At 43.5% G+C, this 26,856-nt stretch overlaps 1 protein-coding gene across 1 annotated transcript in view; it reads right to left on the reverse strand.

Moving 5' to 3' along the window:
• The window catches only part of TENM4 (teneurin transmembrane protein 4), a 1,747,045-nt gene that overhangs the window by 53,435 nt on the left and 1,666,754 nt on the right, over positions 1-26,856 (reverse strand). The window contains exons 26-30 of the mRNA XM_043528206.1: positions 25,398-25,541; positions 23,707-23,956; positions 20,328-20,348; positions 10,128-10,360; positions 1,735-1,889 (exon numbers count right to left, since the gene is read on the reverse strand). Coding sequence (XP_043384141.1) covers positions 1,735-1,889; positions 10,128-10,360; positions 20,328-20,348; positions 23,707-23,956; positions 25,398-25,541 — 803 coding nt within the window. The remainder of the gene's footprint in view (positions 1-1,734; positions 1,890-10,127; positions 10,361-20,327; positions 20,349-23,706; positions 23,957-25,397; positions 25,542-26,856) is intronic.

The following is a 26,856-nucleotide window of genomic DNA, read 5'->3' on the forward strand; positions in this document are numbered from 1 at the left end:
TTCTCCTTGTCCCCACCTTCTCTAGCTCTTTGGAAGGATGTGAAGGGGACCCCAGTAGCCTGAGGCCGAGAGAACTCACTCTCATTGCTGCCTTTGTATGAGATCAAGCAGAGTTAGAGGAGCTCCTGTCAGATCCACAGACAACACAAGAGCCCCACATGACTCTCGAGCCACTGGCCAAGTGTCACTGCTAGAGAGCATCGACCATATGGTCTGGTTTTGATCCTTCAGTCATGTTCAACCTCCTCCTACACTTATTTATTAAAGGGTGCCAGTTACAACACAGGTTGGTCTTGTGACTTCTAACACCCTAGCTTGTGAGGCATGAGCCTCAGTGCTAGACACAGCAAGCTGAGAGCTGTCTAGTCTCCCTCTGCTACATTCTCAAAAATCCCCATCTCTTCTTGGCTCTTGGCCTACTTTAACCCTTCCTGGGGTACAACATTATAGCTGTGGTTTTCCCTTCAATAATGCATGACTCCATACATTCCCATAGTCTTTAGAGCATTGCTCCACTGCAGCCTTGAGTTAGCATCAAGAGCAGAGTTTACTCTGAACTGACGAGGGAATTTTCAGTTCCTTAAAACCCATTTCTTGTCAATGTTGGCAGCTAAATATATTTCATGCCCTCTGGTCTCGCAGTGCCTCAGGGGCCTGACAGCTGAGACTTTTCTAGTCACAATAATTGATGAAAAGATAGTTCCCCAAGTTGAGTTTTTTTTAAAACTTGTCTGTTGTGTCTGTCTGTCTCAGAACTATCTGAGAACAGCTCCTTTCACTTTAAAGAATGGGGAGACAGGGGATGCAGATGGCATATTTTGAACCCATCTCAGAACTGTTTAAAGAGGACATTATTATATAAAAGCTATAAGTGAGCTGAAAATATATTTTTTAAAAAGCCTGGTCCACAATAAACTTCCTCTGGCTGGCACTAAGATCCTGGTAAAGAAAGGAATATGCTTGTGAGATGGGGGTCATTATGCTGCAAGATGGCCTTTAACCATCAAAATTTACCTCTGTATGAGGCATGACAGCTTTTAAATTTGTAATTTTAGCCTTTTCATGAATTGCGGACAGTGGGAACCTGCTACAAAGAAGCAAGAGTAATCTTTTCAAATTAGGGGGGAAAACATGAAGAATGGATTCCATATGGGAGCATGAAAATTATGTAGGTAGTTACAAAAGGGAAACCCCATTGATATCCATTGTGGCTGAATAATAGTACTTAGCCCACCAGCTAGGATTTGTATTTTTGCACAATGGGGTAACATTCTTCTGGCCTTCTAATAATAAATGGCAAAAAAGGTTTTAAATGACTGTACCTCCAAACTGGCACTATTTGATGGGATGGGCAGCACCCCAGAAAATTGAGTCCTGGCCAGTAACAGGTTTGCCTACTGTCCCAGCCACAAATAAAGAAATAATCAAATACAGAACTTTTGGGTTTTTTTGCATTTAATAAGCAGGACTTAAAAGCCCAGGATGATGGTAGCTGCAACCAATTTGCAGTTTGATGCAATTCAAGATACTTGTTTTCCAGCTGATGCTAATTTTGGCACCACAGCATCCAATCACTATTTCCCAGATGTTAATTTGATTCAGTCCTAAAACTGTGCTGTGCCATTATCTAGTGACAAAAAAGCAAGCCCGCACCTCGTCGCTACAGGAGAGCGAGTCTTAAACATCACAGAGTAAAACTGGCCTGGTCTTTTGATTTGATACAAGTTTTGGTACCTGAGAAATGTCCATGGCGGAGTCACAGCTGAGAGGCCTGGCAGATGTCAAGTCATTGGAGCCCAGCATGGTTGAGATAATCCCATTCTGGTCAATACGTCTGATCATGGTGCCATCTACAAAGTAAATCAACCCAAACTTGTCCACAGTGATGCCTGGGAAGGAGAAGAGCAGGGAAATCACAAATGAAAGGTCACCAGAGGATAACAAAATACTTTGCTGAGGCAACAAATGGTTTTTAGCACTGCTTGACATATGCCTCTTTATAAATGATGATGTCTAAGGGCTTGTGCCAACTGCCACTGGAGTGAAAGGGCACCAGTTCAGGGCTTAGGTGAATGAGGACATTGGGAGAAATTTATTTAATGGATTAAAAGTTAATTATACTTGATTTGGCCAACCAGTGGGCCAATGAAACCTGGCACTGATCCACTGAAGTCAGTAGCAATTAAGCGCAGCAGAGAACTAGGCCCTACAATTTTGTTTAGGAATCACTGTCCATTCTTTGAACGTAGTACGGGATTTTCAATGAATTGCTGAAAGAAAAAGATTTCCAAGTGATTCTGCATCATCACTTAGAAACACTGTATATTGCTTGTTGAATCAGTGCCAAATTGTTTAAATGAAGAGATGATACTAAGGTGCTTATCAGAGAATTATGGATAAGAAATGCTGGAAAAGACCAGTCAGGTCCATCCAAGTCCCATCCGCTGGAATGAGGAGAGCTTTTCCATATATTAATCCCACAGCATTTTAACTAACCTGTTTCTGAACACATGTAGGCCACTTATTGCATTATCTCATTCCCCTTTCTCATAAGACACATTCTAAATGTCTGATTTGAACTTTTCCATCTTTAGCTTCAGACCACTGTTCCACGTTTCATCACCCTCAGGCCCCTTCTAGCATCACTTCTCAAGCACTTGCCATGTTTACACAACCTCCCTTAATTCTCTTTTTCCCAGGCTATCTGTACTCTGCATTTCTAAAGCCCCTGTCATAAGAGGCTCTCACAGGGCTTTATACTTACTAATTAGATCTCACAGCACCCTTATGAGCCAGGCATGATCATCTTCATTTTGCAGATGGGAAAAATGAGAGAGAAAGTGATTCTCACAAGGTCACACAGTGAGTCACTGGCAAAGCCAGGAACAGAAATCAAGGACCCCATTCACTTCTCGTTCATATTGGTATAAATCAAGAGTAGAAGTTAATGGAATTCTCAATCTTAGTGTTTTATACAGCAGCCCATCACTGTAATACCTGAGCCCCTTCAATATAAAATGAATGGCAATACTGAAAGTCCACAGTGGACCTCATGGAGTCTCTGGCAGGTCTCCCTTTTCAGGTTAAAACTCTGCTTGGGGAAGGGTTTTTCCATCTTTTAGATTCTATTAATTTCGTATTTTGGGTTTGGGTTTCTTTGGATAGGAGAAGGTAAGAATGACGGGAGTGTCATTCTACTGCTCAAAAGGCCTTTTTTGAAGAGGAAGGTTTTGCAGTATTTCCTAAAGACAGTCAGACTCTCGGCTCCCCTGATCTCCTCTGGGAGTATGGTTCATAACCAGATCCCCTGGCTGAGAACGCTATATCCTCAGCTTCCACGTACTTTGTCCCAGGCTTTGTGATGTGCACTGCCCCAGAGTATACTTTGACATTCAGTCTTTGATGTAGCTGCGGCTTGAGCCATTAATTGCTTTGAAGATTAGGACCAAAGCCTGAAACTGACATCAGAAGCTGACTGGGCCTGACATTTGTGCATGGACCTGATGAGCTCATGGTGACCCAAACCATGGAGAAGGCATGCAGCCACATCTCGTACCAGCTAAAGTCTGGGCATCATCTTCAGATTCAACTTCAGATACAGTGAATTACAGTAATCCAGTCTGGAGGACATGAATGCATGGATCACTGTGTCCAGGTCCTCATCTGTACGTATGGGACAAAGATTCATAGCGAGCTGGAGGTGATGCTCATGCTACCTGGTTATACAAGCTTAGCGAGGAGTAAAACAGGACACTGAGGCTTCTCAGTACTTTGATGAAGGGGGTTGTACACCTTTCATGAAAGGTGGAGACAACATCTTGGCCAGTTCTTTGAAGTGTGTCCCCTTTCCGACTAGCATCACTTTGGTCTTGCTTGGGTTCAGCTTGAGCCAGCCATTTTTTATCCAGGAGTTGATTTCTTGGCTGCATTCTGATGTTTTAGCAGTGGCAGTGGTTGCATTGGGTTAGAATGAGATATCTAGTGGAATAATACTGAAATACTGTTGGCAGCTGAGCCCTTGGCATCTCACTAGCTCACCCACCAGTCTGGGACATGTACATTATGGATACTTGTGGGAATCTTCAGGTGAGGGCCTTTGGAGAGGAGGAGCCGATACCTAACGCCACCCTCTGAGTTTTGCGGCAGAAGAATGATTGAAACCACTGTAGTGCTGGGCCATCTACTCCTGCTATGTCACGTAGATGGGTTGGCAATACCTTGTTCCCCATTGTGTCAAAGGCTTCAGAGAGGTCCAGTAATATGAGCACAGAGATCTTGCCTTTCCCATGGACTTAAGGAAGTTGCCTTTTAATGCCACTAGAACAGTTTCTGTGCTGTGCCGTGGTCTGAACCCTGATTGTGAGGCAACCAGGCGGTTACATGCCATTATAGCTTGGTGGCTACCACTTTCTCAGTTCGATTGCCCAGGAATGGGTGGTTGGACTTGGGATGGTACTGCGCTTTTCAAAGGGTTTAGTAGGCATGCATCTCTGAAGAAGGGTATCAACTATTTCCATTAGGAGTGGGCTTTGTTGTTCTTCACTGGTTTCTATCAGCCAAGAGGGGCCTGGACCCATTTCAAAGCTTGGGGCTTTAATATTTTTCAGAGATTCTTGAGCTTCAGCATATGTGATGGGGCCAAGCTCAATCAGGGGTAGGGGTGGATAATACAATTTGGTCAGGACTGGAATTTTCTTTCCTAGTTACTTCCATATGTTTTCGGTTGAGCTTATCAGCAAAGTATGCTGACAGCTCTTCACAGCGGTCGACACTTGGGTCTGATGTCTGGGCAATTGCAGTCTGGGCTGATTAGCCAGCTACAGCAAAATCAGGCCATGTGTATATTTGCTTCCAGGGCTTGGGTCTAACCACCAACGCAATGCAACTTTATTTTGCATAGTATCTTTCCTAAAAATTGTAACCCCAAATGCTTTTGTGAGTTAAACATTATACTTGTCTAGTTAAACAGTAACAGAAGAAGAGAGAATTCAGTGGTATAGACAAAGGAAGAAAAGGGCCTGATCCTTGGTTTAGCCCGAGTTCCCTTTTCCCTGCTGGCTTAAAGCTGCCCTAAAGGAGTAGATAGGGATTCCCCTGATGTAGGGAAATCCTAATGCTGCTATTATGTCACCTGCTCCATCCTGCTCGCCATGCAGGCTGTGTACGAAGGCAGTGCAGTGCCTCTGGTGATCGTGGGCCAACAGAATGGTCCCTAGTGGACTGTCCAGATAGACTGTGAGGCTGCTCTTTAGGCTGGGGGCTGTCAGGGGAGAAAGGAAGGTTGTTTAGAGCCCTCTCAGCTTCCCCTCATAGCCCCATGAACTCACCGCAGATCAAACCCAGGAGATGGGATACAGGCATTAAATCAGTGCCATCAGCCTCTCTTCGTTTGGTGTATATTCCATACCAGGTCACTTTACTTGCTCTTCTTGGAATTAAACTTTCTGATGTCCTCATAAGGAGGAGCTCCAGCCTCCTTTAGACAGATGCCTTTGAAATGGGTAATTTTCAGTGTGGAGGGAGAGAAGTAGCTGATGGCTACTGTGTAGCAGATTAAAGTGGACAGGGCTATTCTCGGGCTTAATTTACCACCATCAACTCTTAAAGGAATTTTCATTTTTCCTTTCTGGAAGGGAACCCTTTTGGGGAGTTAATTACAGGAAGTTCCATCTTTTGGGCAGGCTACTTACAGTAGCACAGCTGAGGCTGGTTCACTGTCAGACAAGCATGTTGTGCATGCTGAACTGAAGGCCTCGGACGTGTAAGTTGCATTGGCACAAGCCTTCTTTCGTTTACCGACAGCAACACAGTTAGAATTAAAGATGGTTGGCCTGCAAATCAAAAGCCCAGTTGCGCAGATACCTTAATCAGATGAGGTTCCCATTGATGTTATCTGAGTAAGGACTACAGTACGGCACCTTAGAATTTTAAGATCTGGGCTGACAAATGTGAAATGACCCTAGTTCCTCTGGGGTGGTCCAACATCCTTTAGCAAGCAGGGCTTGGTGTGCCATTGAAGTGTCATGATAATGAGTTATGCTGGTGGAACGCTGTGTCATGAGGATATTTCTTTTGTAACATCAGGTCCCCGTGGCCTGGTGACAGGACAGCACAAAGCTGCAGGGCAAACTGACACCAGAGAGTAGGAACAGCTAAAAGTAGTTACCCTACACATGAGAACCTATTAACAAAAAATCCCAATAAGATCATATCAAATGAATGAGGCAGCTCATGGTGCACAGCTCAGTACATACGGTGCTAAATGGAGATCCTCGTCCGAGGGCAGAGAAGATGTAAAGGAATGGGTTCTCCTCTAATCCTCACATCCTGAATACAAGTTAGTTAGGTTCAGAAGAAACACCTATACATGGAGCTTCCTTGTCTGGCTGGGTAAGTGCTTGTCTTTCTTGTTATTTTTTTATTCTGCTAGAATTGATGAGCACTTAGTGAACAATGGAGATTCTGCTCGTGCATTCAGTACTACACACCGACAGAAATGATCTGTCCTCAAATTAATTACTTCATTTTGCATCTCCTTTGTGGTGCTGAATGGATGGACTCTTTTCCCCCCTTCTGAAACGATCTTCATATTGTGTCAGTCTTGTCACTTGGAGCTCTGTTAATTGCAGGCTTCTTGGCAATTTCACTGCCACAACATTTTCGTGACAAGATCCACTGGCGAGTGCTTAGATGGAAACAAAACAGTCTGACAAGCTGGAGTTTTCATAATTTTTTTTAAAGCTTGCTTGTAGAATAAGATCAGTATTAGCAGATGATAATTAGAAAGTGATAACACTTTAATGTACAGAGTATACTGAAATTCATTAGCATCTGAAAGCTCTGCCACGCTCTGTGTCAAATGAATTGGAAGGGCCAGACCAGTGATTAACAAATACCACCGATCCTGCAACTGCCGCCCATGTTTTATCTATTGATCTGCTGTATTTCTAATATGCCCTGTTTCAGCAGAGGAGCCAAGGAGGGAATGGGCCATGGAGAGTCCAGGTGAGGGTTTTGATACCTTGGGCCTGATTCTCCATCGGCTACAGCTAGTTCTGCAAGACTGTCACATTCATCTTCTTGAGTATTTTCTGGCAAGTGGGAGAGATCCCGCTGCTGAAGCTATCCATGTAAGTAAAGGCCTCTGCTTCCCTGGTAGCTGCATACAAGCTGGAAAGGGGTCCTTGCTTCTCCGCTGCAAACCAAAGTTCCTGCTCCCATGCCTAGATTAATATTTTGGGTCAAGAAGTGGCTTCAGACTTAGAAAGAGTAGAGGCTTGCAGAGCTAGCTGCAGAATGAATCTTCCAAAAGCTTCCCTGGCCAGCAGCTGCCTGAACTCCTGGATACATTCAGCCAGCTTGGCGCACAGAATAGTTTTCTACTCCCCTCTGCCCATCCACTCTCCTCTGCCCATCCACTCCAGAGAGATAGAGAAGGTAGGGGCAAGTCTGAGGACTGCTGGTTACAAGCCTAAGAAGTCACTTTCTTGCTGCAGCTGTATTTCATAATAGTTCAAAATGAAAGCGTGTTCTCTGGTACGCTAGAATGACTGGTAGTGAGCTAGTAAATGACATTGACATTATTTTGTCAACATTAGTTTTCAGTGTTAATTCATTGAGATGCATGGGGAGCAAGTCACACTAGTCGGAGCTATTAACTCAGGTGACTCTACAAATTCATGGGTGGAATTAGAGCTGGATGAAAGTGGGGACAAAATGTATATGAAAATTCATGTGCCATGTTTTGGCAGTTTGTTGCTTGTGATTGCCGTTCCCACCCTCAATGCGGTTTTATTTTTCATCAGATGAAGTGAGCTGTAGCCCACGAAAGCTTATGCTCAAATAAATTTGTTAGTCTCTATGGTGCCACAAGTACTCCTTTTCTTTTTGCGGATACAAACTAACACAGCTGCTACTCTGAAACCTGTCATTACCCTAGGAGAAGGAAAGTATGATTTCCCCCACCTTCTGGGGGGGAAATGGAGACCCAGAGAGCTTACCTGATTTTTGAGCCCAATGTTCAACAGCTAAGTAGTGCAGGAAATTGGATTTCAGGTCTCCTGATTCCCTGTCCCATGCTGATCTATTAGAGCATATGTTGTCCCTCTACTTCCCTTTTCACTCCATTCCCCCTTGTAAAATGGGTTGACTTCTCCTCAGCAACCCATCAACACATAGCTATGGACTTTGTAAATCCTATGCCTACTGTACATACTGTCATCCTCATGTAATGGGAGCTTCAGTGGGAGTTCTGAGTGCACCAGGAAGCCATTATCAGTCCTCTGAGTATTATAAAGGGAGCAGTTACGCTTCAGTATTTTTTGGTACAGAGCAGCACGAAGCATCCTGGGCTAATTTCCCCTGCATCCTGCCAGGAAACATAACTAGCCCATGCATAACGAAGATTCACAACTGGAGCCGACACAAAAGGTCGCTAAATTGGTTCTCGTTCCTTGGATGCCATAACAATAATGTCATCTGTATGTCAAGAAAAATAATTTCCCAACCCGTGTAGCCAGGAGAGACACAGCCCTGCCGCCTCCACTGCTCCACTGTGAAAGCGACAGGCGAAAGGCCCCATGTCTTTGTCAGGAGGTTCCCCCACTCCAGAGATTCCAGCCAGGTGCACAGGCTTGGAGATGGGAGTGCTGATGGAAAACGGGGTCCCATAACCTCTCACTGTGATTGAGAGAGAAACCTGCCACACATTGACGCTAAATGTGCAGATGTAGCTGGGCAGGAGGCCCAAGTGTGATTTTTTTGTTTTTAAACTCAACACCTCGTAAATAATTCCCTAGGTTCCTAACCAACAGGCAATAAGACATGCAACCAGAGCAGCAGAAGGGGCTCCTTGCGCATATAGCTCCTCTATAACAGCGGTATCGGTCAGTCTCTGCAGAGGATCTTCCCCCACTTTTACACATGCAGCCGTCCATCATATAGTATGAAAGAAGGTATTTCCTCTACAAAAATAAAACTGCAGGGCTGCATCCCAGTCGTTGCATTTGAATACAACCCACAGTTAAAGTGAGAACAAGTGTTTGTAACACGAGCCTGTCAACACTGAGCAAAACGAAATGAGTATAAAGGCCACCATCCCAGTGAGATAACACATGCATGGCAAGCATGTGTCCTAGTTTAGTCATTGGAAAGGTATCTGGGCCTTCTGGTCGAAATGTTTGAATAAGGTGTGAAAGCCAACAGTACCCTCTCTCCTACATATATCAGTCTCACTGCAATCTAGGCTTAAGACTGGATTTATCGAGGAGCAGTGGCTGGCTCACGGGGTCGGTAACTGCATGCAGAGCTTGTCAACTTTAGATTGCCAGTCTGAGGACTTGGCTACATAAAGAGTTGCACTGGTTTGACTAAAGGTGTGATTTTAAACCAAATTAGTTCAACCAGTGTAAATGTCTATGTAAACTCTCTTATTTTGGTTTAAGCAGGTTTATTTCAGTTTAGTTTAATTGACCAGAACAGGTTAAAACTACACTGAAATAAGACATTCTGGTATCAGAATTAGTGTCCACATAGCCTTTTGCATGGGCTTAACTATATTGGTTAAAATCATATTTGTAGTTAAACTGGTGTAACTTTCTTGTATAGACAAGCCCTGGATCACAAGGGATCAAACTGCAGTGTGTAACCCTGGCTTCAACTTACCTCTGAGAGATACCTGAGGGGGTCTGTCTCTATTTTATATACAGCAACACTTGCAGAGCCTTTTATGCCACTAAAGTCTCAATGAACTGAACTGAATTTAACTGAATGTAGTCCAGATGGGTAGTGACCAAAAGTTTTAATTCTCTCATGGTGTTTTGGGGGCTAAGTGGTATATGAAATGGATTGGTCCTCTCAGTACAGTTCCCATTGGACACATGTCTATAAAATCACCCCCCTCCAAACTGGCACCATTCTTAGCAGTCTCAATACAAGGCTAAGAACTGGAAGGGCCTGGGGTTGAATGATCCACTCATCCCTAGTGGTGGTGCCTCCAGCTCAGAGCTAAGACATGTTAGTGGGTTGCGCTGTTCTGTGGACGGAGGAGATCTGTTTCCAGAACTGTTGGTTTGGCACCTTTCTCAAAGCCCACTTTAAAATGCTTGTAAGAAGAGGCTGCATCTTACCCCTGGGGTTAGTGAGTGTTGCTTCGGTGCCTTTGCCCCCATCTCCACAGCGGGTTTCATCAAAGGGAAGGCACTGATCCCCAGTCCCTGCCACCACCTCCGAATTCTTGACAACATCCTTCACGATGGAGGTCGACTTGATCTTATAGATGCGTCGGCTGTTAGTGTCAGAGAGGTAGATGGAGCCAGTGATTGGGTCTGATGTCAGGTAATACTTGTGAGCTGGACTGTGGCTGAAAAAAAACATACAGAAGTGTTATCTTCATTGGTAGATTTCAGTATTTGTTTCCCTAAGCACACCAGGCAGCATTAATAGTTTGGGGGAATAAAACGTTGAAGGAGAAGTACTGCAGCTCTGCATCCAGTGGATTTAGCTCATTATTGCATACACTCTGATAGTACTAATGCTAAGTACATCACAAGCCAATTAAAGAGAAACAATGTGGCCCAATATATAGTGAACTGGAGTGGGAGTCATTGCAGTTTGATCTTGGGTAAGTCACGTCACCCCTCTATGACTCAGTTTCTCCACCTGTTAAATGGTCCTAATGAAAAAAAACCCTTCTTTTGTAAAGTGTTTTGAGATCTAGAGGTAAAAGGCACTATCTAAGAGCTAAGTATTATTATTCATGTAGTGTTTGATCCTGCTGTCATTGAATTCAATGGCAAAATTCTCATTTACTTAACAGTGTCCTGAGGGTCCTATTCTATGCCTGTGGAAGTAAATGGGAGTTTTGCCATTGAATTCAATGGGAGCATCGATCAAACTCTTAAAATGACTCTCAAAGAGGTTGAATGATTTGCCCAAAGTAACACTGCAGGCCAGCAGCAGAGAAGGAAATACAGCCCAGGAATCCCGACTCTAGACTGGCATCAAGCAACAGAGTCTAAATAGAGACTGTACAATAGAATTAGATGGAAACAGCAGTAGACTTGAATTTAGACATTTATTTAAGCTAAGGTCTTTGGAGAAATACAGTATAATATTATTTCTCTATTATTCAACGTAAGTGTTTGCTACCGCTAGCTATTGATTTACACTCTCTTCTGAGCCTGGGAATCAACAAAGTTAAACTAATCATACCTATAGCATGAACCCAGCTCTACTTTCCTCTCGGAGTTGCAAGGTAACTGTCAGGACACGTTTGAAAATTTCTCCTCCCACATACTCCACTTTCTCTAAATTCATCGGATCCCCACTAAATTCAGTGGCAAATTTACAGGGGGTGGATTTTGCACTCAATGGGCATTAAGCCATCCTAGTGATCAGTTATTCTATGAGCAGCCAGTTGGGGATGTCTGTGTGGCAATGCTGATTCCCTCCCCACTCCCCCGCCCCCCTCCCCGCCCTGCTCACTACCTTCCTTTTCAAAATACTGCATGATTCTCAATTTTAAAAGCCATGCACTGGTTCTTCATTCAAATTACTTAGTGCTTTGGAAAAAAGCCTTTTTGATTTATCCTGGAAGATCCCTTGTGATTTATCCTATTAAAGTCTGAACAGATTTCATCTCCACAAATGACACTGATTTGTGCTAAATAAAATGCTCTGACCTTCAAGACAGCTCCACCTGGCAGTTCAGTCTCCATCTGTATTCCTTTCCAATGACAGCAGGCTGGTAGGGTATTATTTCATTTACCTACATGTCACTCACATTAAGCAAGTGGCTTCCACCCTGGTGAAAAAAGGTGCCCTATGGGAATCCACCATCCATTTTGATCAGGCCCTTGTGTTTTCAGCTAACTGCCTTTACAAGGCTCAGTGGAATGTCAGTCAGCCTTTGAGCTGTTCATAATCTCTACTATATGAAAAGAGGTGGACAGAGGAGGACATTAATAAGAATACTTTGCAATTTTGTAGTGTCATTTGCCTGGAAACCCAGGAGTCCTCACTCTCAGTCCCTGTAAAATATGACTATTGTCATTTATTATTGGACTTCATAGCCTTGCTCTGGTGGTTTGTATCCTGGTTTGTCTTAGCTGTACCTTTCTCACAAAGAGAGAGCCCCAAATAGTCCATAATCTTAACCCCCACATAGAATGAAAGTAAAATCAACACCAAAGTCAATGCCAGTCCATTTTAACAATTGATCAGAGAACCAAGTAGAACAGCTCCAATTAGCAGAAAAAAAATCAAAATGCCACCTCTTGCCCAAATTTCATCAGCCACTTTAGCAGCTGTCCCTTCTATGTAATATTGGTAACAGCTACTGGTAACCCAAGGATAAGAGTTACCAATCTAGGTTCTCGTTTTAGATTCCTGGAGTGAGTGAGTGTTAATTCACATATTCTAAGGACAAATCAGGCTGTCTGCTGCTAGTGTTACTCCTCCGTAAATGCCTGTAGCATGGTTATAATTACTAATAAAGTGAACCTCAGAAGGGTAGGAGGTAGAGATTTATTTTAAATAAACCACTCATCAGATGGTAATCGCTTTGGGTCACTTGCAGCGGGTCTGGATTTCAACCAGTGATCCAGCAGTGAAAGGTGCCTCAACCAACTAATCACCCTTCGAAAGCCAGCTTTGTTGTTACTATTGCAAATGGCTTTATACCAAACACTGTCATTTCAGCTGCACTGCACTGGTCCACAATAGGGATCAAAAAGCATCTAGTTAATTCCTATTGGTTCAAGTCTTAGTCTATCTCTCAGTCTTATGGCTTGACCCCTTTGCACTCTCAAAACAACAGAAAGCAGCAGGCAGAGCAACAATAACTGATGGAATGAGCTATGCTGCTAGACAAAATCAGAAGCTGTGCCTCTCCTTTGATCTAATTACACTCGGGAGGAAGATTGCCTGTGGCAAGCAGGTCTCTGTTAGTAGCAGTAGGTCAGATGATTATGGTTACAGTCACACCAGGTAACCGTCACCCTTGTACAAAGGGCCAGCACAGGGCCTAAGATCCACTTAGAACTGGGATTAAGTGGTATTTAGAGTGAATAGGCTTTGTGGTCGATACCTGCAGAGAGGTGATTTTGACCCACCAGGACTAGGGGCTGCAGTCAATAATGGCATAGACGTATGGTAGTAAAGGAGGTATCGTTACACGTGACATTCAGTGGATGAGATGTTGCAGAGAGTAGCACACCTTTGGTAGCTGTCCAGGTGGAAGTTAAAGATCCTATGATATGTTTCACAAAAGCAGAGGTTAACGCAACTATCCTGGACAACGCGCCGCATGTAAATTACACTGCAGTATAGTATCAGTTGGCCCATCATGCATAACTGAACCCCTAGGTGCTGATCCAAAGGCCACTGATGTCATTGGAAAGGCTCTCGTTGACTTAGATGGGCCTTTAAGTTGCAAGCTTCTCAGGGCAGGAATCACATCTTTATTCCTTATATAAAGTGACATGCGCCTCCAGGAGATCATGTAACAATGTCAAGTAGGATTTTGCCTCAGTGGCCATGGCCCAAATTTCCCACCTCTACTGTTGTGCTGCGACCTACTTAGATGCATCATTCTACACCAGAATCAGCTGTGCATCATTTTCCAGTGTGGTTGTGGATGAATACAGCTGTAAAAGCACTCTGAGATCCTTCAGGAAGAAAAGTGCAGAATAAACCACGTTATTACTAAAAAAGTTCAAAACTATTTCCCTCTGTCAGTGAGAAGATGAGAGCAGTGAGGCCATGAAATTCCAGTTACTAGTCTTTTCAATTTATTTAATGTCCCAAACAATAGGCAAACTTAAGCAGCAAATTGGACTGAACTGAACAACAACTGAAATAAGTCTGCCTGGGGCAACACAGATGAGTTCTTTCCCTCTTAGCATCCTCTCTCATCTCTTGAGTAATATAATGTAGCAATACAAACAAGGGGTTCTGTAATCATCTGAGCCCTAAATCAGCTGTAGCGTCCTGATATTTATCCACCACATGGATCCTGCCACCACTGGAGATGGGCTGACAGCAGGGAGCCTGAGTTGATTTTCCTTTCAGATATCTCCCTGTACATCTTCTTATTTTCAGGAGGAAACACAGGAGCCTGCTTTGGCACTTTACTCCTCCGGGGCTATAATCTGCAGCAGCCACAATCGAGTGTACAGAACTGTAGCCAGGCTTTGGGAGATTCAATTTGGAAGACTTTGTGGCACAGCACTACAATGTCATCTCAGTATGTCATGTGGACACCAAGGGTCAGATCCTGAACTAAAGTCATTGGAGTTGTGCCAGTTTACACCTGCTGAAGACCTGGGTCCCCAAACGCAGCCAGGGAGGTCTGGTTTTCTTATACAGCATATGCTAAAGTGATGGGTTAGGAAAACATGAGGATAGAGATCACATTCATATATCCCTAGATTCATAGTTTCCAAGATGAGACAGCACCACTGTGACCATCCAGTCTGACCTTCTGTATAACACAGGCCATAGAACTTCCCCAAACTAATTCGTAGAGCAGATCCTTTAGAAAAAACAGCCAATCTTGATTTAAAAATTGTCAGTGATGGAGAATCCACCATGACCCTCGGTAAATTGTTCCAATGGTTAATTATTCTCACCTTTAAAAATGTATGCCTTATTTCCAGTCTGAATTTGTCTAGCTTCGACTTCCAGCCACTGGATCTTTTTATACCTTTCTCTGCTAAATTAAAAGGCCCATTATTCAATATTTGTTCCCCATGTAGATACTTATAGACTGTAATCAAGTCATCCTTTAACCTTCTTTTTGTTAAGCTAAATAGATCGAGCTCTTTGACTCTTCTCACTATGTGGCAGCTTTTCTAATCCTTTAATCATTCTGGTGGCTCCTCTCTGAACCCTCTCCAATTTATCAACATCCTTCCTGAATTGTGGGCATCACAACTAGCCAGTATTAGAGCAGCAGTAACACCAGTGCCAAATACAGAGGTAAAAAACCTCTCTGTTCTTACTTGAGATTCCCGTTTATGCATCCAAGGATTGCATTAGCTCTTTTGGCCATAGCATCACATTGGGAGCTCATGTTCAACTGATTATCTACCACAACCCCCAAATCTTTTTCAGAGTCACTGCTTCCCAGGATAGAGTCCCCCATCCTGTAAGTATGACCTACACATTTACATTTAGATGTATTAAAACTCATTTGTTTGTGCCCAGTTTACCAGGCGATTCATATTTCTCTGAATCAGTGACCTATCCTCTTCATTACTTACCACTCCCCCAATTTTTGTTATTTGCAAATTTTATCAGTGATTATTTTATATTTTCTTTCAAGGCATTGATAAAAATGTTAAATAGCAAAGGGCCAGGATCCTTGGCCTCCAATCCCTGTGGGACCTAACTGGAAACCCACTCACTGAGATGATGATTCCCCATTTACAATCACGTTTTGAGACCCATCTGTTAGCCAGTTTTTAATCAATTTAATGTGTACCATTTTGATTTTATATCATTCTAATTTTTTAATCAAAATGTTGTGTGGAACCAACTCAAATGCCTTACAGATGTCTAAGTATATTAAGTCAGCACTACTGACTTTACCTATCTAAACTTATAATCTAATTAAAAAAAGATAAATTAGTTTGACAGGATCTATTTTCCATAAACCCATGTTGATTTGCATTAATTACATTACCCTCCTTTAATTCTTTATTAATCAAGTCCCGTATGAGCCTTTCCATTATCTTGTCCAGGATCGAAGTCAGGCTGACAGGTCTATAATTACCTGGGTCATCCCATTTATCCTTTTAAAACGCTGGCACATTATCATCTTTCTTCCAGTTTTCTGGGACTTCCCCAGTGCTCCAAGACTTATTGAAAATCAACATTAACGGTCCAGAGAGCTCCACAGCCAGCTCTTTTAAAACTCTCGTATGCACATCATCTGGACCTGCTGATTTAAACATGTCTAAGATCAGTAGCTTCTGTTTAACATCCTCCAGACAGACTAGTGGAATGGAAAGAGTGTTATCACCATAGGACGAGACTGTATCGTCTGTTTTTCCCCCAATACAGAACAGAAATATGTATTGAATATTTCCACCTTTTCTGTATTATTATTGATAATTCTAACATTTCCACCTAGTAATGGACCAATACCACTGACAGAATTCTTTTTGTCCCGAATATATTTAAAAATACTCCTTCTTACTGTCTTTAAGTCTTCTGACCCATAGCTTTCGTCTTGTGTTCCTTTGCTTCCCTTATCAATTTTCTACAGTCCCTAATTTATTATTTATATTCATTACTATCAACTTCCCCTTGCTTCCATTTGTTATACATTTTATTTTTATTTTTTATAGCTGCCTTCACTTTACCTCTAAACCAGGTGGTTGTTTTTTAAACAGCACTGCCTTTTTTCTCAGTTGTGGGATTTTCTCTTTCAGGGCCTCTAGCAAGGTGTTTTAAAATGATTCCCAGTTATCACTGAAATTTTTCAAATTAAATTCTTCCTCCCAGCTCATTTGGCTCATAATTCTATTCAGCTTTGTGAAATCGCGCTATTAAGTATATATATTACTGAACATTATTCTGCTTGCACGTTATAAATGTGAACCAGTCATGATCACTTGTACCTAAGCTACACTTTATTTTTAGTTCTGTAATCAGTTCCTCTTTATCTGTTAAGACAAGGTCTAATAAAAATTCCCCTGTGTTGACTGCATTACTTTTTGAGTTAGGAAATTGTCATCTATAATGTTTAGAAATTCCAAGGATGTTTTAGTTTTAGTATTGCCAGCATGAGACCTCCAGCATGTCTCTCAAATTGATGTTCTCTCATGATCACAAAGTTTTTTCCCTACACGTTATCAGTAAGTGCGTAAGGAGGTGGTCATCCTGTTTCATAGTGTAATTTGGTGGTCTGTAACAGACACCAACTAATATCCCATCTTGTGCTTTATCTGTTAGCACTCTGATCCATAAGCATTCAAGATCATTTTCTTCCGAGTTATCAGTGAGTCAAACAGGTAATGCCATTTTTCACATAGAGTGCCACTCCACCTCCTCTTTTGCCCACTTGATCCTTCCTAAATAGGTTATAACCATTGATTTTAACATTCCAATCATGTTTACCATCAAACCAGGTTTTTACCAATTAAATTGAATTTATGCTAAAGAATGAGCAATTCCAATTCATTGTATTTATTACCTAGAATCCTAAGATTGGTGTATAGACAATTCAATAGTTTCTTCTCTTTATGTCATTTGGTTCTTTCACTAATTTTGTTTTCGGCATTTCTATTTTGCTTATATCTCCCCCCTTTGTTCGTCCCTTTTTGCTTTTAGTTTAATCCCATTCTGAGTACTCTAGCCTGCCTGTCCTCAAGGAGATTGGTCCCCTTTCTCCTGCGGTGGAGGCCATCTAAAATATACAGCTCCCTCTACCCACACAAGGTGGACCAAAGTTCCATGAAACCCTACATCACTTACTTTGCCAGCGGTTCACTAACAGAATCATGTGTCTTTTTTCACTCATGGGACAGGAAAAATCTTGAAGCAGATTGCTTGGATATTCTTCTTCATCACATTGCTGAGTTCCCTGAAGTAATCTACTATCTGTGCAATATCCCATGACATGGTATCATTACTATGGATCCTGGTCTGTTGACTTCAGAAGACTATCCAATCTTAAGAGAGTGATGTCTAGTGTCTTGCCTCTGGGAAGGCAGCACACTGTTCTGTTGTCTGTCTGTCCTTTGCAGAATGTTCTTTTGGTTCTTCTGAGTATTGAATACCCAACAAGGATCATCTTTCTTCCTAGAATGGTTGGATGACAATATTGCGGGAAGCTTGATTTTCTTACAGGTAGGGACAAACTGCCATCCACATACGTGTCCTGTACACCTCTCCATTCCCTTGGATCTACCGGATCTTAAGACGTATCTTCCAAAGTTTTCATGTTGAGGACCTGGTATCGATTTGAAACTTCTAGCTGTGTGGAATTCCTCCGGGTACTCTTCTCTCTGGTGGTCACAGTCTGCTCATTCTCATCTGTCTCTAGCCATGTAGAATGCCACAGTGACCTCTTGCCTCTGGTGGTTATGAACCACCAGGCCTCCTCTCTGACTTCACTGAATACACCAATTGCGTTGGGTTTGCTTGTCCTAAATGTTCTCTCATGATACATCCTCCCTTTCCTGTGGTTCTTTAGCTTTTCTTAATATTTGGACAGGATAGTGCCAACAACGTATCAGGCACTTTACAGATAGATGAAAAGACATGGCCTTTGCCCCCAAAGAGCTTGTGCTCTAGACAGAACACATACAAATGCAAGGGGGAGGAAGGCAGGCGAGAAAAAGTAGGGTGAATGTGTAGAGCAGTGTGCCACTCAGACTTATTGCTTCCATGATACTATGGACATTTATATTGTGAACACTTCCCTGTGCAAGGACTAGGGCTTGTCAGAAGAGGTGTGTTTAAAGAGGACCTTAAGGAAAACCCCTCCTGCTTCATAATATAAGCTAACTTCTAACTATTGGGGTCAGGAAGGAAACCACCTCTGCGGACAGGTTATTCCTTAACCTACTGTGGGGTTTCTTACACCTTCCTGTGAAACATTCAGTGCTGTCCACTGTCAGTGATAGGATACTGTATTAGACGGACAATGGATCTTATCCAGTCTGGCAACATCTGTGTTCCTCGGAGGAATAGGCAGAGGTGTTGCCAAGCAGGTCAGGTGAGGGCTCCGGGGACAAGGACTATACTTTCTTCTATGTCTCTCATATTTCATCTCTCTCCTTTAACATTTGAAACAATCTCCATAACACTCGCCCTGTGCTAGTTCCTGCCTCACCCTTTCTCCTGTGCCCACATGATTGCCCTCCTTCCCGCTCTTTCCCAGGACTTCCTACTGTGGCACTGGCCACTGTTTATCGCAGACATTTGCTGTCAAATATAAAGTGCTGAATCCCCATGCAGGAGGAGTTCAGTGTTGCTGGTTTCAATAGCACTGAACACCTTTGCAGATCCCAACGGGATGAATTCTACTGCTGCTTGTGTGAGGTCTATGTCTTTTGTACTGGGTGACACTTCATGCGTGATTAGGTGAAGGAAACTACCTGCTGCAGGAAACAGAATTTACGCTTGGCCCTGTAGCTCTTTCAGTTGGCATGTGATGCCCAAGCTTTCAAGTTGTGCTAAACAGAAAATAAAACCTTACAACAATGCCATGCATTTGGAATGCAGCACAAGCTGGAAACTTGCAGACGATCCCTGCAGGGTCTGCTCCAAAGTGCTCTCCTACCCACTGTGAATCAGACACAAAGAGGGCTGCAGAACAGACACTAAGGGTTAAATACTTCCCCATAATAATGGAAGTTCACACCTAGTGCCCCAGGCTCACAGCCATTCTAATGGGGGGCAAGTCGCAATTTTTATAACAACCATCACTGGGAATCAAACCAGGCTAAAAGTATGAGCCTCTAGAGCAGGGGTGGCCAACCTGAGCCTGAGAAGGAGTCAGAATTTACCAATGTACATTGCCAAAGAGCCACAGTAATACGTCAACAGCCCCCCATCAGCTCCCCGCCCACCGGCAGCCCCACCGATCAGCGCCTCCCTCTCCCTCCCCGCACCTCCTGATCAGCTCTTTCTTAGAGTGCAGGAGGTTCAGGGGTGGGGGGGCAGGAGCGAGGGCACGGCAGGCTCAGAGGAGGGGGCGGGAAGGGGTGGAGTGGGGGCATGGCCTGTGGCAGAGCCAGGGGTTGAGCAGTGAGCACCCCCCCCACCCCGGCACATTGGAAAGTTGGCACCTGTAGCTCCAGCCCCGGAGTCGGTGCCTATACAAGGAGCCGCATATTAACTTCTGAAGAGCCACATGTGGCTCCGGAGCCACAGGTTGGCCACCCCGCTCCAGAGCTTTAGCTAGGCCTACCTCCCTTAGCTGGGAGCTGTATCAGAGCGTGGTTCTCTGGGGGTCAGAACATGGAACACACACTCACCAGTGGGTTACCCAGAGCTCCTTTTAAGTTACATGGATAATTGTCTTAGTCTTGCTGTTCACTTAATTGTTTGACAAAGAGCCTTCTTCCCCCTTCCCTCCCACCTTCATAGTCTATTTTGACTGACTATGACTATTTATAGACCAAGCAGAATTGCGTTATGACCCTGACGCATGATTAATGGCTTCCAGTTTGGATGACTGATCGCCTACATCAGCTTTAATCACACTGGCTTCATTTGCTATTGAATCATCTGGAAATGGCACTTGTGGCTCACCATATAACAACATGCAACAAGACAGGCAGAAACATAAAATTCTCCACTGATTGGCTTACCTATGTCTGAAATCTTTATTTCTGACAGACGGCAGGAAAGCAGGGAATAGAAGAAAGTATGAGGTGTTAGTGGCTGAGTTAGAAGCATTATTAGCAGATTGAAAACTTGACAGTAACTGTACCATACAATGCAATAATAAATAAAGACTTAGCAGGCATGACACTGATATACTTTATATTGGATATTACTTGTCAGTGAGTTCACTTATGTACTGCTGCATATCACAAAGGAAGTATGATCTCACCAGCTCAGAGGTACTCATTTATGCAGGAGATGGGGCCAGGCACACTTCACACACAGACACACAGACACACACTACATTTAATTATCTGTCATGGAATATAATGTCAGGATAGAAGCCTGTTTCTTTAGTAAGCTTTACAGCTTTTTCACTGTCGCTGATTCTGGTTCTTTCTATTTTACAAGGCAATATATCAGCCAAATTGTTCTGGCCAGCTTCTTTTATGTTCACTGCCTGAATCTCAAAGACACCATGGCAGAGAATTCAAGTAGGATTTTTTTTTCTTGGGCCAAGTTACATACCCCATTGTAATTAGCTGGAAGCCACATTGCAGCTGCCTCTCCTCTCCAGAAAAGAGCACTGCACTCTAATAAGAGACTGTGCTGAACAGTGGGGGTATGAATCTCAAAGGAAATGCTGCTTGAGGAGGCACTGATACAATCCATTTAGGCCACAACAATGACTCCCCCCCCATAGCTTTTAGTCAGCCTGCATCTGTACCCATTTCGTTTATAGCACATGGGAGTGAAGAAGTGTTTTTTTGGCCCCCGTAACCTAAGTGTTTGCACAGATAAAGCAGTAATGGCTCCAGCAGGATTAACATGGGAGTAAATTAAACTTCGTGGCTCTTCGGAGAATCCAACAAGGTCACTCTTTCAAGGTTTCCAATTTGCTCTTTTGCAATCAGGGACTGTTCAACCAAACCTATATGCACAGGGTGTTTCTAACAGTGCTGAAATACAAAAAGAACTCAGGGTGGGATTTCCAAAAATGCCTAAGGAAGTGAGGCACACAACTCCCATGCAATTACCATGGGGTTTGGGCACCTATCTGCCTTAGGCTCCTTTGGAAATCACAGCCTCCACCACTAAAATAACCTTTCAGCACTGGAAGGATGCTATGCACCTTAATGTAGGCCACCATGGAATCATTCCTCAATATTTGGAGTCCTACTCCTGGTATCTTACTCAAGCTGTGGCTTGCTCAGAGAAGTGACTGTAAATATGTTATCATGGAGTTCCTTGTTTGTTGACTCTCCACAATTTCCATATTGAATGAGCTCAGGTAACATAGAAAACGCCACGTCTTCTAAGTGCCAGCCCTGGGATCTCAGTCTGGATTCTTTTCTGCTTGTACATCAGCACCCATAATAAAGGTCCTACAGGCGAAATTAGGCCCTCAGTGGCACCCAATGAACTTCTGTGGGTTTGCACAGGTGTACTGACTAGTAAACAATTCTGTTGCTGATGCGCAAGAAAAAACAGACTCTAGCACACTCTCTTTTAGAAGCGTTGATTCCTCAGGGCGAAAAGGAGTATAACGCAATGCAACCTCGGGCACTGATCCTGCAATCAGCTGCAGTTAAGTCAATTAAGGTCCTCCCATGTGAAACTCGTTGTAGGACTGGGGCCGTATTTTTGTCAGCAGACATGGCTCTAAATACAAATCTGCTGAGTAAGTAGGGACCATTTTTACAGTCATGTCTCAGGGGAGCGAGAAGTATCACACTTTTAGGCCAAATCTTGGGAGATGGCAGGCACCTGCACCTTCTGGGAGCTATGGATGCTCAGAGCTTCTCAGAAACTGGCTCTTACAAGTATCCTGTTAATAGTGAAAAGATTAATCTATGCCCATTTCCCTTACGTCCCATTGGGATGCTGTACATTATGGATGAGTTCTTGGTAGCTGTTTGTGTGTGTTGGCAGGAGGGGTTTGGTATGTTTGGGTTTCAAAAATGCAATGAATACTTTCACCAGAAGAAAAGCAGAGAAATATACATTTTGGAACTGCACACCAAAAGGGAAAAATTGGGCACGTAGGCACTAAAGCTGTGGAGTGCTGTTTCAGAGTGTTAAAAATAAAGTCTTATAATGTAGCATCCCACAGTCTGTGACTGGGATTTGTCAGATAACAAAATGCCATTTAAAACAAAGAAAAACTGCATGGATTTCTGTCAATAGGTTAGTCAGCATAAAAAACTGTAGCAACCTGTCTTTATCCTCATGTGTGCAATGTACTGGTTAATGAGTGCTTGGACCAAAGCATATCACTGACTAGACATCTTGACACACATATCCATGTAAAACTCCCAATACAGAATTATTCCCCAAAGGACAGTTTAATCTCCAGTCGTTACAAACATGTTGTATTAGGGCCCGATCCAAAGCCCACTGAAGTCATTGGTTAGTTTCCTATTGACTTCACTGAGTTTCAGATCAGGCTTTTAAGGCAGAGTCATTGAGCCTGATTCAGACGTCAGTTACACCAGTTTAACTCTATTGACTTCCATGGAATTAATCCTGGGTAGCCACAGCATGAGATCAGAATCAGATCCACTGCCTTCAACAAGGCAGTGTGTTTGTCATGAAATGTCTGGGAGGGAAAAATATCACAGATGAGTCAACATGAATTTTGACTCAGTCACAATATATTTTATTTCATCAAAATTTATGACGCATCTGTAGTCCGTCCCGTCCCCCCCGATTTTCTTCCCTCTCCTCTTTTGTGCATGCTGCTTTGCAAACCTCCCTCTTCCTCCTGGAAGTTTTCTCTTCACTTTTCTGCAGGGGCGAGTGGCAGCACTTCATCTCCCTGCAGGGGAGATGACAGAATTTCTTCACCCAGCCCCTATCTTTCAGTGGGGAATTCGCTAGGGGTATTTGTATGTTCGTCCCAAAAAACCCACCCGGAAGTCACAGACTCTGGGAGTTCCTTGGTGAGCTCACTGTTCTAGGTATGAATGATCCTCTGTCCTAAGTACTCATGGAGTACTCTACATATCATCATTAGTGATGTATGTCCTTCCAAGTGTAGGTTATCCCAGAGGCTGACTGTTAATTTTTAGAATTCCCACTAGTCTCTCACCAGACTAAGGAGGACACATTAACTCAGTCTGAGTTAGCTGGTAAGAAACGCGCTAGACTATGTTGGGCCTGTGACTCAATCCTGGATGAATTCACCAGGCCGCACACCTTCCTGGTGGAAGTCGAAGTCAGTGGACTTGCACCAGAGGTGAATTTGGCCCATTCTGTTCGTTTGAAAAAAACAGTTTTGGTGTCATTTTCCCTTCGGGTACATAAAATTTCTGCAGAATCAAAGGTGAACAATTATCACGGGCTGCAAGCTGCCTGGTGTACCTGAGCTCCAGTATATTGGTGACATTCCCAGAGGGAAAGATCCTTCGGATGTAGTTGAAGTCTCCAACATAAAGGCTTCCATCAGACCCGCATGTTAGGGCAACAGGAGCCAGGAGTTTGTTCCCATCTGCAAGGCCATTACAGCTCGGACAGGAAATGCTACGCCTGCGTCCATTGCCCATAATGCTTCCTATGACAGGTGGCTGCTGAGAGACAAATTGGTTTTCCCCATTTCCTTTATGCAAGATGCCTAGAAAATGATAAGAGCAGAAAGGGAATTAAAGACAGATGGTGAAACTGAAGGACATGGAGGGCAAGTGACTTGCTCCAGGACACAGAATGAATCAATGGCAGCAGAGGAAATAGAACCTTGACATCCCAGCTTCCAGACTCATGTCATACACGACCAAGAGCTCTCTCCAGGGTTGTCTCTCGTTCTCATGGGATCCTATGAAAAATGACGTGTCCAGTGCCCGTGCCAAGTTGCTGTAACACCTAGAACACAGTGTTTCTCAGCCCTTTCAGGTTGCCGCCCCTCCCCCCCATTTACTCTAAAGATATATCGATGCTAACAATGATCAGCCTCTGTAATGTATTTGTGTGGGTGTTTCAAGGGGTTGGCAGAGATGACTTGAAGGCAGTGAGTGGCTGGGTTGGAGACCAAGCTTTTCTTTGCTTTAGAGTGTAATAAAATGTCCAATGCCTCACAATCCTCTGATTGCTATTCGGAGCCCTCCTGGGGGTTGCGACCATGGGTTGAGAAACACTGTGATGCCACTTGTGGAGATTGGAAGGTCAAGATAATTGTCACTAGTGAGAGAGGGTATCCACTGGGTTGTCTGCTGGCAAGGGACATTCACTTAGGAAAATCTGGGTGGAGTATTAACTGGGGTAGGTTTCATCAGCAGGGCCCAGGGGAACTGATATGTTGTTTGTGAGAAGACCAGGAACGTTTTCATTAGTGGTGCCGTCTGAACTCTCTCCATACTCACTACAATCACACAGGATAGTGCAAACTTTCCATCCTTTGGCCATGTTCTAGTCATTCTGTCCAGCTCAATGCCCCGTCTCTAAACACTCATCATGCGCTAAGGAATGTAGATGTTACCGTTTCAAAGAGAGCTCAGCTCTAGCAGAGCCGCTGGCCACAGAAGTTGAGGGGTGGGAAGCCTTCTGAATCTGAGTAATTAGGTTTGCTTGAGCAGGACAGAAGTCATATTGGACAGGTTCTCCTCAGGTCCACATTCCAAGCTGCGTTCTCACCACTGGCAGCAAGGGTGATTATTATGCCATGCTTTGCTGTGTGTGATTGTATTCGGTGGGTTTACTTTCAATGGGGTCGACAAAGGATGGACCCTATCTGACCGTGTGCATACATTGCATGTGTTTATGTACGGTTCAGCCTTGGGACTTTTTTTTGATGGACACCATACAATTCAATACCATTCCTTACAGGTAGCCCAAAGCTGGGGCTGCACACTTCGTAAAAATATACAACAGATTTACAGCAGCTGATTCCTTTCAGATTTGCCCACACAAAGCTCCCGCAAAATGTAGGTTACAATGAATAATTTGTGAGTAGCGTGTGCATGTGTGTGTTTTCCCTTTGGCTGAATTATTAATGGTGAAAAGCAACAATGCATTGTACCGCTGCATCACCCTGCTCATGCCATTTGTTAAAGCCAACCCACCAGTCTGTATGTTGAGGGCATGGTGTTTGTCCAGGGACCATCCTCCAAGTTTGGAAGCATCAATTTCATAACCCTGAAGGACTGCCGTCCTCTTCTCCCACAGGATCAGATCAGGACATGATTCATATTCATAGCCCACGGAAACTGGGAGCAAAGGGGAAAAAAAGAAGCCCATAGGTTAATAACCTCAGAAATGCACATTCAGCACACAGCTGAGAGCTTTAATTAGGTGGGGGAAAGGCCATTTCTACAGGCAAGTGCCAATTCTATTTAAAATACCATCACATTAATGCAGTCTTAATATTCTCCTCTTTAAAGGCCACTCGGCATAAAAAAAGGTCAACACAGCAGTAGATGTTGGACAAATGTGCTAAATATTCAAAAGGCACCAACTCACAGACACAGTTCAAAGCAACGGGTGACCCATGGGTTTAGCAAAAATGGTCCCAGAATTCCAAAATGATAGTACGTTGCTTCTGTTCATTACCTCATGTGCTAAGGCTGCCTGGCAGTGATGCAGTGGGCTGAGGCAGAGAAACATGGCCCAGCTCAGAAGACAAAACATAATCCAAGCAGGTCGAAATCAGTAAACTCCATTAAAGTTGACAGACAGACTGGAGATTAATTTGGGCCAGGATCACTAATACTGACAAAATGGGCGAGTGTGAGTTGGTTTTCATAATGTTCAGAGAGTCTTTAGGCCTGATTGACCTCCCTTTCATTTGTGTAAATCAGGAATAACTTCATTAAAGGTAATGTAGTTACATCACTGTAAAATCAGTTTGAGTGAGAGGAGAATCAGGCCCATTATTTTACTGAACACCTACAAGAAGACTTCAGGTGAAACATGCTTTCCTCAAAAGCAGTAAGACCCAAAACCCAGTTCACCACTAGTACCTGAAGCAGAGCTGGGATCTTCAGTTTTACATTGCTTAGGAGACAAGGGAAAAGCAGGATGTGGAACAATTCTTGGCAGGTACAATAAGGGTCTGATCTTGCAAGGGGCCCAGTGTCTCCTGAGAAGTGCTGAGCACTGACATTAGGAACTCTGCAGGATCAGATTGGACAGGAGAAATATGCAGTACAGGGAACAGTCTTGCATTGGCAGGGGGATGAGTTGGATTTGAACAATCAAAAGGCCTTTTCCGCCTCTTTCTGCAAAGATTCTGTTTTCAGCTCTTTTGATGAAAAAATATATTTATTTATGTGTACTCAGCTAGTAATGTGGTATTTTAAACCTCTGGGCGCCTTTGGAGGTTTCCTGAATAATACAAAAAAAAACCCAAACCAGACACAGGTACAAAGTGAAGGGTGTCTTGTAGGTATCTGCCAGAAATAACTTTATTATATAAGAGCATAAACCTTTTAGTGCCTCCTTTTCAGACCCTGCCTCTAATTTCACCCCCACTAATCAGGTAGGGAGGCAGCTAAATTCTAGCTGCAACTAACGTGAATGTGA

This window comes from Chelonia mydas, chromosome 1, assembly GCF_015237465.2.
Source record: "Chelonia mydas isolate rCheMyd1 chromosome 1, rCheMyd1.pri.v2, whole genome shotgun sequence".
Taxonomy (NCBI): Eukaryota; Metazoa; Chordata; order Testudines; family Cheloniidae; genus Chelonia; species Chelonia mydas.